Genomic DNA, 11714 nt, shown 5'->3' on the forward strand with positions numbered 1-11714 from the left:
ATATTCAAGTCCTGGAACATTTAGGTAACAGTGATCATAACATGGTCTCATTTGAAATAAATTATCAAAAAATAGATTTCTTGGGTTCAACAAAGACCTTAAACTTTAGAAAGGCAGATTTTAATAAACTGAGGTCTAATCTAGTAGTAATACAATGGGATGATGTTTTTGCAGGGAAAAATGTAGAAGATAAATGGGCAGTCTTTAAAACATTGTTAGAAAAGCACACTTATCAATGTATACCCTTGGGTAATAAGTATAAAAGAAATAAGTCAAAACCAATGTGGCTAAATAAACAGGTAGGGGAGGAAATGGACCAGAAGAGGAAGGCGTTTAGATTCTTTAAGTCAGAAGGGACAGAGACATCGTATCAGAATTATAATGAATGTAACAAAAATTGCAAAAGGGCAATCAAATTAGCAAAAAGGGATAATGAAAAAAGGATTGCAATAGAAAGTAAGGTCAACCCAAAAAAGTTCTTTAAGTACCTTAATAACAAAAAAGGAGAAAAGAAAATATAGGGCCCTTTCAGTGTGAGATGGGTAGGCAGATTATTGGAGATAAGGAAAAAGCTGAGGTATTAAACAAATTCTTTGCCTCTGTGTTTACCAGGGAAGAATCAAGTTCAATAGTAGTGCCGCAGGAGGAAGCCACAACCTCCATATTAATGAACAATTGGTTAACTGAGGAAGAAGTTCATAAGCGACTTGAAAAAATTAAACTAAATAAGGCACCTGGCCCCGATGGCATACATCCAAGAGTTCTCAAGGAGTTAAGCACAGTAATAGCAAAACCATTATATTTAATATTCAAGGACTCCATTTCCACAGGCTCAGTACCACAAGATTGGCGTAAAGCAGATGTGGTGCCTATATTTAAAAGGGGAGCTACAGTAGATCACAACTGGGAAATTACAGACCTGTAAGCCTGACTTCAATAGTAGGGAAACTACTTGAAGGTTTAATACGGGATAATATTCAGGAATACCTAATGGAAAACAAAATTATTAGTAATAGTCAGCATGGATTTATGAAGGATAGATCTTGCCAAACTAACCTTATTAGTTTCTTTGAGGAGGTAAGTAGGAATTTAGACCAGGGTAATGCAGTTAATGTGGTCTACTTAGATTTTGCAAAGGCTTTTGATACGGTTTCACACAAGAGGTTGGTGTACAAAATAAAGAAAATTGGACTCAGTAATAATATATGCACCTGGATTGAATACTGGTTAAAGGACAGACAACAGAGGGTTGTCATAAATGGAACTTTCTCAGGTTAGGCTAAAGTCGTGAGTGGAGTACCTCAGGGATCGGTACTGGGACCCCTGCTTTTTAACTTGTTTATTAATGATCTTGAGGTTGGGATCGAGAGCAAAGTCTCCATCTTTGCTGATGATACTAAATTGTGTAAGGTAATAGAATCAGAGCAGGATGTAATTTCTCTTCAGAAGGACTTGGAGAGTCTGGAAACGTGGGCAGGTAAATGGCAGATGAGGTTTAATACAGATAAATGTAAAGTTATGCATTTGGGATGCAAGAATAAAAAGGAGACTTACAAATTAAATGGAGATATATTGGGGGAATCCTTGATGGAGAAGGATTTAGGAGTGCTTGTAGACAGCAAGCTTAGCAATAGTGCCCAATGTCATGCAGTAGCTGCAAAGGCAAACAAGATCTTATCTTGTATCAAACGGGCAATGGATGGAAGGGAAGTAAACATAATTATGCCCCCTTATAAAGCATTAGTAAGACCACACCTTGAATATGGAGTACAATTTTGGGCACCAATCCTAAGAAAAGACATTATGGAACTAGAGAGAGTGCAGAGAAGAGCCACCAAATTAATAAAGGGGATGGACATTCTAACTTATGAGGAGAGGCTAGCTAAATTAGATTTATTTACATTAGAAAAGAGGCGTCTAAGAGGGGATATGATAACTATATACAAATATATTCAGGGACAATACAAGGAGCTTTCAAAAGAACTGTTCATCCCACGGGCAGTACAAAGGACTCGGGGCCATCCCTTTTCACACAAGAGGTTGGTGAGCAAAATAAAGAAAATTGGACTCAGTAATAATATATGCACCTGGATTGAAAAATGGTTAAAGGACAGACAACAGAGGGTTGTCATAAATGGAACTTTTTCAGGTTGGGCTAAAGTCGTGAATGGGATACTAAATTGTGTAAGGTAATAGAATCAGAGCAGGATGTAATTTCTCTTCAGAAGGACTTGGAGAGACTGGAAACGTGGGCAGGTAAATGGCAGATGAGGTTTAATACAGATAAATGTAAGGTTATGCATTTGGGATGCAAGAATAAAAAGGCAACTTACAAATTAAATGGAGATATATTGGGGGAATCCTTGATGGAGAAGGATTTAGGAGTGCTTGTAGACAGCAGGCTTAGCAATAGTGCCCAATGTCATGCAGTAGCTGCAAAGGCAAACAAGATCTTATCTTGCATCAAACGGGCAATGGATGGAAGGGAAATAAAGATAATTATGCCCCTTTACAAAGCATTAGTAAGACCACACCTTGAATATGGAGTACAATTTTGGGCACCAATCCTAAGAAAAGACATTATGGAACTAGAATGCAGAGAAGAGCCATCAAATTAATAAAGGGGATGGACATTCTAACTTATGAGGAGAGGCTAGCTAAATTAGATTTATTTACATTAGAAAAGAGGCGTCTAAGAGGGGATATGATAACTATATACAAATATATTCAGGGACAATAAATGGAGCTTTCAAAAGAACTATTCATCCCACGGGCAGTACAAAGGACTCAGGACCATCCCTTAAGGTTGGAGGAAAGGAAATTTCACCAGCAACAAAGGAAAGGGTTCTTTACAGTAAGGGCAGTTAAAATGTTGAATTCATTACCCATAGAGACTGTGATGGCAGATACAATAGATTTGTTCAAAAAAAGGTTGGACATCTTTTTAGATGGGAAAGGTATACAGGGATATACCAAATAAGTATACATGGGAAGGATGTTGATCCAGGGATTAATCCGATTGCCAATTCTTGGAGTCAGGAAGGAATTAATTTTTCCCCTTAATGGGGTTTTTTTTTGCCTTCCTCTGGATCAATAAGTATAGATATAGGATAAAGTATCTGTTGTCTAAATTTAGCATAGGTTGAACTTGATGGACGTACGTCTTTTTTCAACCTCATCTACTGTGTAACTATGTAACTATGTAAGATTTATGTATCTTAATATATAAAATCGAAAGGTTGGTACTAGCTGCGGTGAATCTGATTGGTCCTCAGCCTCTGGCCAATCAGATTGGTGGCTCTATGACGTCACCCAACTCTCTCTCTCTCTCCCCCTCTCCCTCTCCCCCACCGGCTCCCGGACGGAGGGGAAGCGCGGCGCGGCCCTCCTGCCCCAGCCGCCAATGCTCACTTCCCTCCCTCCCCGGCGGGGGGACAGGCAGTGGGCAGGCAGCCTCCGGAAGGACCCCCTTCCTCCTGCAGCTGCCCCCGGTAAGATGGCGGCGCACAGCGGACAGGCGGGGGGTGGTATTCAGTCAGGAGAGAGAGGGGGGGGGGAGTTAGTCAGGAGATAGGGGGGGGAGGGAGTCAGGAGAGAGGGTGGGGGAGAGAGTCAGGAGAGATCGGGGGAGAGAGGGAGTCAGGAGAGATGGGGGGGAGAGAGGGAGTCAGGAGAGAGGGGGGGGAGGGAGTCAGGAGGGAAGGGGGGGAAGCTTGAACAGCTGTGAAGAGGGGGGGGGGAGGGAGTTGAGAGGGAGGATGGGGGAGGCAGAACATTACATCACGGGCAACTCCGGGTATATCAGCTAGTATTACATAAACAGTTACATACAGGTGAGGACAAACCTGCACAAACAGATACAAAGAGGTAATGAGGGATCTGCTTGTGAGATATAAGGTCAGGTCCGTAGTGGCCATTGCGTGTGCGAGCTGCGGCATGCACGTAAAGCGTAAAGCGCTGTAACCCGTGCGCTGGCAGGGAAGACAAGAATTTTATCTTCTCATGCCGCGACGCGGTCACGTGCTCGGCAGACGGCCAATGGAAGGGAAGATATGCCCCGCCATGGTCGCGCCCCCCTGTCATGGCCGCACCCCCTCGCGCATCCCAAAGCTCCCCTACAGATCGCAGATTGCACGCATGCAGCAGGGAACAGTGGGGCCATAGCCTTACAGACTGGAGGGAATGAGGGACAATGTTGAAACAAGAAGATAAGGTGGCTGCTTATTGTAGAATAAGACGTGGCTCAGGTTAGACTATGGCCCAGTCTGACAGCTGAAGTCATTAAGGTTTTTTTGGGGGGGGGGGGGGAGGGGGAATGTTAAGTAGGGGTGGAGATTGGTCCAGCCACACAGCTGGTCCCAATGGCTTTGAAGTGGGAGGGGAATTGGATGTTTGAGGTATGGCAAGTAGACTTCCTTGAAAAGGTGAGCTTTCAGGGAGTTTTTAAACATCTGAAAGCTGGGGGAGAGTGATGGTGCGTGGTAGGGAATGCCAGAGTAGGGCGGCAGCAGGAGAAAAATCTTTCAGGCGGGAGTGAGAGGAGGTAACAAGGTGGGAGGAAAGGCGGGTGTGGTGGGCAGATCGTAGTGTACGTATTTGTGGAGGGCTGAGATGTAAGGGGAGGCAGTGTTGTTGAGATCTTCGTAAGTCATTGCTTGGGTTTTACATTTCATTCTAGAGGTTATGAGAATTATGGAAAGCTAGTGTAGGAATATGTGTAGTGGAGGAGTAGTTTCTGCTGCTGCTGCTACTGCTGCTGGCTCTTTAGCTGAAAACATTGTGCCAGAGATAAAGCCACTTTAGAAATACTCAGCCATCATCACATCACTGCTGGATTGGAATCGCCCATCAGCCCATTAGGAATGCAGCATGTCTTGCAATATTCGCTAAAATGCTGTTTTCAGCTAGCTATCTTAAGTTTAGCAAAGATACAGAGCCTGTGAGTGTATCTGCAGGTCTCCCAATTCTGCTTCATTCCCCCCAGTGTCAACCGTCATACAATGGTTAAGCTGCAGACAAGGATTCTGGGTAGTGACATGCAAATGAGCAACTTCATGTTCTCCTGCATGTAGCTGTGTGCCAGGGTGCATCAGATGCCCTGCTACCCTGAATCGGAGATTTGGTCATGGTTGCTTTGCCGCAACCACGTCAGTGCCGGAATTTGGCCACAAAGGGACTCTTTGCCGCAGCTGCTCCACCGCTTGAGACTCCGCCGCTGACCATTTCTCCAATAAGGTAAGTTAACCTAAGGGGTTTTAGCGGTTAGGGTAGGGGGTTTAGGGTAAGGGGTTAGGTTTTTAGGGTGAGTGGATTTAGGGTAAGAGGTTTTAGGCTAAGAGGTAGTATTAGTATTAGGGGTAAAGATTAGGCGGTTTTAGGGTAAGAGGTAAGGTTAAGGGCTTACCTTGGCAGCGAAATGGCAGATGTCAGTGAGGCAAAGTTAAGTGGCGACTAAACAGCCGCGGCATCTTGGTCACGGCAAAACAGCAGCGATCAAATGTCCTAGACCACTGCTACCTGCCAGCCAGGCTCTGGCACTGTGATGGGTGATGATGCTACTTACAGTTTCTCCAGGTCAGTGTCTGGGATGTGTATATAATTGGAAGCCGGGAGACCCAACTCTTCCTTCGTGCCTTTAATGCCGATGAAGAGGCTCAAACCGCCCATGCCATGCTGCACCATGCTCAGCCGAGACTGTATCTCTGCAAAGATGGGGGAGGGGAGGTGGGGTGGAGGGAGATGAAAAGGGTGGGAGAACAGAGAGTAAAAATGAGAGAGAGGAGAGAGGGCGGGGGAGCAGGGAGAGAAAGGGGAAAAAAAGGAGGGGGGAGCATTGTGAGAGTGCAGGGGAAGAGAGGGTGATAAAGTGAAAGAGAGAAAGATAGTGTGAATACAGCTCTGTTGCTCTTCCTTTACTGAATACTCCTCCTCTCCACCCAGGACTTTCATCCTGCAGTCTCTGTGTTTCATGCTTAAATCAGCTCACTGCAATATCCCCTTCTTTCATCCTCCGATGCACGCCCCCCTGTCTTACCTGGCAGCGATGTCATTTCAGGAGGTAGGAGGTTCTCGTATGTGTTGAAAATTCCAGCGTCAGAAATCACAATGGGGGCCAAGATATTCACAGGGTCCTGGCCTTTGCCCCTCACAACAACCCCTGTCAAAAATACCAGGGGTAAAAATCGGCTTGTAGACTAATAACAGCAACAGAGCAAACATAATACAACAAATGGAGAGGTGTTCGTGGTGTGATAGTAGGCGAGTGGAACGTCTCCCTGATGCTTCTGTATTGATGTATGTCTCTGATGTCTGTGTATTTGGAGAGTGTAAGAGGTACGTGTCCCTGATATCTGTGTATTAGGATGGGGTGAGAGGTACATGTCCCTCGTGTCAGTGTATTAGGAGAAGGTGAGAGGTACATGTTCCTGATGTCCAGGGCCGCAGACAGATTTCCTGGGGCCCAGGACTAGAGTTATGTCCGCCCCCCCCCCCCCCCCCCGGTGCGGTATTGCGAGCCCCCCATTTCACACCTCACAAGTTCCCTCTATTTCCCACACTCTTCCTATGTATTTCCCCTCCTCTGTCTCCCTCCCTCTTCCTCAATCACACCCCATCTCGCCTTGCAAGTATTTATCTCCCCTGCGTCTCATTCTTACTCCCTCTTTTCCTCACTCAGTCACTCCCTTCCTCTCCCCCTCTCACTCAACCCCCCCCACAAAATACATATAACCCCACTCCCCCAATACATATTAAAAAGCCCCCCACTTCCCCAATACATTTTAGAAAAGACACCCCCATCCACCAATACATATTAAAAAGACCCCCCACGCCCCCATTCATAAAAACAAGACCCCCACTACCCCAATACATATAACCAAGACCCCCACTACCCCAATACATATAACCAAGACCCCCACTCCCCCAATACATATTTAAAAAAACAGACTTACCTTGTGGATGGTGTGTGGGAGGCCCGTCAGGCCGGCACGGCAAGTTGGGGCTGACCTCTGGCCATGCCTGGCTGCCAGTCATCTCGCGGCCGGGCCCCGGCTCTCATTCACTGCAGGCCTCTATCCCTCTGTCCCACGCCGAGCTGGCGTGCGCCGGGTCACCCTCCATGCCGTTGCGTGCTGGATGCTGGCCCAAGCTTACTTCCTCTGTGCTGACGTCACAGAGGCCCGTTGGCGTGGGACAGTGATAGAGGCCTGCATCTGAGAGAGAGCCGTGGCCCAGCCAGGAGAAGACCAGCAGCCGGGCCTGGCCAGAGAGAGATCGGGCCCAAGTTGCGCCGCCGGACCCCGGTCTGCCACTGGGCCCGGGACACCTCTACCTCCGTTCCCCCCCTGTCGGCGGCCCTGCTGATGTCTGTGTATTAGGAGGTGAGAGGTATGTGTCCCTCGTCTCTGTGTATCAGGAGAGTGTGAGAGGTACGTGTCCCTAATGTCTGTGTATTAGGAGGGGGTGAGAGGTAAGTGTCACTGATGTCTGTGTTTTAAGAGGGTGTGAGATGTATGTATCCCTGATGTCTGTGTATTAGGAGGGTGTGAGATGTATGTATCCCTGATGTCTTATGTATTAAGAGGGGGTGAGAGGTACGTGTCACTGATGTCTGTGTATTAGGAGGGCAGAGCAGGGTTGCCACCTTCTACTGAAGGTCAACCCGGCGCTTACCTTCTTCGGCGGCGTCTCAATGGCATCTTCTAGCACTGTTCCAACATCATCCGGCATCTTCCGCTCCAACCTGTCAATATGGCTGCGTGGCGTCACATGGCGCCCCATTGCCATGACAACGGGACGCTAAGTGGCATCATGGCATCACGCAGCGTCAAGTTGCCATGACAATGAAAAGCCTTGTGGGGCCGAGGCATCACGTAGAGTCTGGTGTCATGGTAACCGGTGTCACGTGATGCTGTGATGTCACGTAGCTTCCCCGTTGCCCTGGCAACGCAGCACCATTTGACGCCGTGCGGCCATATTGAACGGAGTTATAACAGGGGAAGATGCCGGGAGGACTCCGAGGCCGCCGGGAAATACCGTTGCCACGCCGAACACACCCACATGCCGCCACCCAGAAGGTTTACTGGGTAAACCTGGAGCTCGGAGATACGTGGTCAAAACCCGTAATCTCCGGGTTAAACCCGGAGTGGTGGCTCACTGATGTCTGTGTATCAGGAGGAGGGTGAGAGGTACGTGTCCTTATGATAGTTAGGTGCCTCTCAGCTGTCCTCACCGCATGCTCTCCTCTCCCCATTAATCAGAATCTTTTCCACTGTGGCTTTTGCCATCACGGCACCCCCTGCCCTCTCGATCACGGGCACCAGGTGGTAGGTGATTTCACTGGCGCCTCCTTTGGGGTACCAGGCCCCTCGCATGTAGTGTTCTATTAGCACAGAGTGCAGAGCGAAGCTGGCCTTCTCCGGGAACACACCTGCAGAGAGACAGGACACAGACCTGGTTACATGGGCTCTGGGCACCTGCTTTCTCTTAGCTTTATTATCTGCCCTTATCACAGACCTTCCACCATTAAGTAACCCTTCGACTGCTGGAGGGGCCAGCAGTAAATTATATGGCCCTGCGGGGTCTTATATAACTCCCCTTCCTCTCTCTGTCGTCACCTCCCCTCTGGGATCCTGCAGAGCAATCTCATCATGTGTAGTTGAATAATGCAGCCTGGCAGTTTTATAACTCCACCTAACCTCACCCCCATTCCTGTAAACCACGCATATATCATTATGCTTCATTTACCATCTTTATTTCACTCCAATGCACACACACAACTTTAGTAGGCTTGTGCTATGCAGTCAAGCTGAATACTGCTACGGTTTTGCTGTGCATGTAGCAGTCCTGGTCTATTATCACAAAGTAATAGACCACCCTGTACCACCGACTCATGTTCGAGTATGTATATCTATACTTGTACCAACTTCATACTCATTACGCCCACCTTTCCTTTGATTGTTGTGCTATAAAAGTGTGGTTAATCTGCATGTTCTCCCTTTGCCTCTGTCCCACAGGAACAGAAAATGTACAATACATAAGAGCATGAGTAGCATTAACCAAACCACTGCCAAAGGGGTTACATACGTTAGGAGGCTCTGGAATGAAGTACATCTAACTCGGCCTCTTGTTTAAAGCCTCTGGTTTGCAGTATATAAGCCGTACGGAAGAACAGTATGTGCAGGTATGCCCATGTGTCCCCATTGTACCGTATGTTCCGAAGATGTAACTCAGCACGGTGCGCAACTCTTGGTTCTCCGTCAGGCCATTGATGACCTCAGCCACGCTGCGGGACGCATAGCTGAAGAATGGGGAGAACCAATGCACCAGGCCGGAGCGGCACAGGAAGCGGGCAAGGGCCAGGGGTATCATCTTCAGCATGACCATGTCCTGAATCCGTCCGGAGACTTTCTGCATGGAGAGGCTTTAATTAGTGCACTCTGCCCGGGTGCAGGGTGACACAGTCAGAAGGGACCTATGGGACGTGGAGCCTGTCCCTCCCACTACAGGATGACACAGTGACAAACAGAAGGGACATGGACAATGTACCTCCCACTGCAGGATGACAGTGACACAGATCCTGTGTTACTGTACATACAGCAGACTCACCTTGACCAGGTGCATAAAGCGGTCAATGGCTCCCTCCTCCCCAGGGAAAGCCTTCTTCAGCTCGTCTGTGTACTGCCGGTGCCCAGTGCGCATGTTGTATCTTCGCCCATTCCCAGGGTCCCCCAGAAGCACCACGTCGAATGGGTCATCCATCAGTGCCCACTGCAGCTGTCCATCCGTCAGCTGATCAATCATGACGCGCAGTGGGGACAGCTCGTTCAACTGCCCAATGTAATGAATCCCTAAGAAGCATGAGAGCGGTCACCCAACACCTGCAGTGCCACAACTTATCCCCTACTAACGGGGCTATCTTATATCCCAATTATTTTCCTCCTGCTCCCTCCTCCGGTGCGCAGCTCCATGCACCCACCCCTCTTACTGCCCTAACAGCCCAACCCTCCCCGCCTGCACTGCTACTCACCCACATCAAACTCGTAGCCCTTCTCATTGAAGGTGTGACAGCAGCCCCCCAGTTTGCCCAGCTGCTCCAGCACTAGCACCCGTTTTCCGGCCTTCGCAAGAAGAGCGGCCACTCCCTGACCCCCAATACCACTGCCTATTACGATTGCATCCAGATTCCGTGGGACCTTGTCTGGGGAGAAGACTGCGAGGGGAGAGAGGGAGGGAGATGGCAAAATTCATTATTTGAAAAATGAATTCTTTATTGTATGTTACATTAAAAAGATAGATATATATATATATATATATATATATATATTTTTTAATGTAAAATACAATAAAGAATTCATTTTTCAAATATATATATACATACACACACACACACACAGATGTAGGAGTGTTATTAACCCCATTAATGCGGAGTAATGCTGTAAATATTGCATGCATTAAGGAGTTAGTGCATGCATTACCATTGTTTTCACTGGTGCTCTGTAAACACTTGTGTTAATAGGCGCTATAACATTGGCTACATTTATATATACACTGCATTAAGGTCAATTCAATTACTTATCGCTTTGGCATTATATGGGCAGTGCTAATTACATGAATAACGCCACTTACTCAGTTATATGCAAAATGTTGTATTCAAACGAATAATGAAAACATATTGGGTGTATTAATTTGCCAAAAACATTGCCGCTCACAGCTCTACCAACTTCACTGCCTGAGTAACCATCTCTGTGCCAACGAAACCAGGAATGCACTCAGATGAAACCCCCACAATGCAGTACTGTATATCCTCTGTCCTACTGTCATGTGACTATCATTGTCCCATCTGTCCTGCCTTTTCTCACTGTCCCTTTCCTCTATCACTGTCATTTGACTTCCCCTCTATCCCTGTCCCCCTACGTATCTTCCCAACTATTCATTGCAAACATGGAGAGTTCTGTAGCCTGTCTGACTTGGGGCGTATGTTGTGATAGCCATTGCTGCGCCTCTTATTAACCCCTTGTGGAACTTCAGATAGAACCCTAAGCCTGACAGTAGCTGCACAGTCTCATTACCTTTCTTAATCACCTTCCTGCGCAAAGCTTTATCGGTAACCAGCGGTTTGGGGGGTCCCCTAGTGTCCACTGCAAAGGGGTTCGGCGCTCTGCCTCCCAACCACTTCTTAAGGATGATGAGGGACAGGACGACCCCGGCTGCGATGTAGAACCACATGCTGCCTGTCAGTCTGTAGCTCTCTCTCCCTCTCTGTGTGCAAGGCTCACACTGCTCTTTGAACACACAGGCAATGGGCTGGACCTATCGCGTCACAACACTTCCCATAACCCCTCCTCTGCCGGGGAGATATGCACTGCCAATTGCTTGTGGAAGACACGGAAAGGAGGGTGCGTGTTACAAAACGTGACACCTTTCACTCACCGGAGGGAGGAGCAACAGCTGTGTGTATATGTAATAGATGAGTATTTCATTGTCGTCAGCACATATCTATCTAATGCTATATATATATAAATATATTCACTGTGTTCAGAACAAACGGGGCTCATTGTATTTTTCATCATATCTTGCAGAAAAATCTAAATTTTCATGAAAATTTGAGCAATTATGAATCTGTCACAGTAGATGATTACATTTAAGAATTATTTGATAATCTAATAAATATTCTTTGGAATTGGTAATGGAATGATGACCTGATCAAGTGCATA

The 11714-nt window shown here is 47.1% G+C and overlaps 1 protein-coding gene across 2 annotated transcripts in view; it reads right to left on the reverse strand.

Moving 5' to 3' along the window:
- The window catches only part of RETSAT (retinol saturase), a 33059-nt gene extending 21752 nt beyond the window's left edge, over positions 1–11307 (reverse strand). The window contains exons 1-7 of one of the 2 annotated variants that reach the window (XM_075601736.1): positions 11070–11306; positions 10028–10210; positions 9607–9848; positions 9207–9408; positions 8231–8428; positions 6035–6157; positions 5564–5702 (exon numbers count right to left, since the gene is read on the reverse strand). In XM_075601736.1, coding sequence (XP_075457851.1) covers positions 5564–5702; positions 6035–6157; positions 8231–8428; positions 9207–9408; positions 9607–9848; positions 10028–10210; positions 11070–11226 — 1244 coding nt within the window. In that variant the 5' untranslated portion in view covers positions 11227–11306. Of the gene's footprint in view, positions 1–5563; positions 5703–6034; positions 6158–8230; positions 8429–9206; positions 9409–9606; positions 9849–10027; positions 10211–11069 lie in introns of both variants that reach the window. The other variant, XM_075601737.1, reaches the window with a different exon arrangement.
- Between the last annotated feature and the right edge of the window lie 407 nt (positions 11308–11714).

Source organism: Ascaphus truei, chromosome 5 (assembly GCF_040206685.1).
Source record: "Ascaphus truei isolate aAscTru1 chromosome 5, aAscTru1.hap1, whole genome shotgun sequence".
Taxonomy (NCBI): Eukaryota; Metazoa; Chordata; class Amphibia; order Anura; family Ascaphidae; genus Ascaphus; species Ascaphus truei.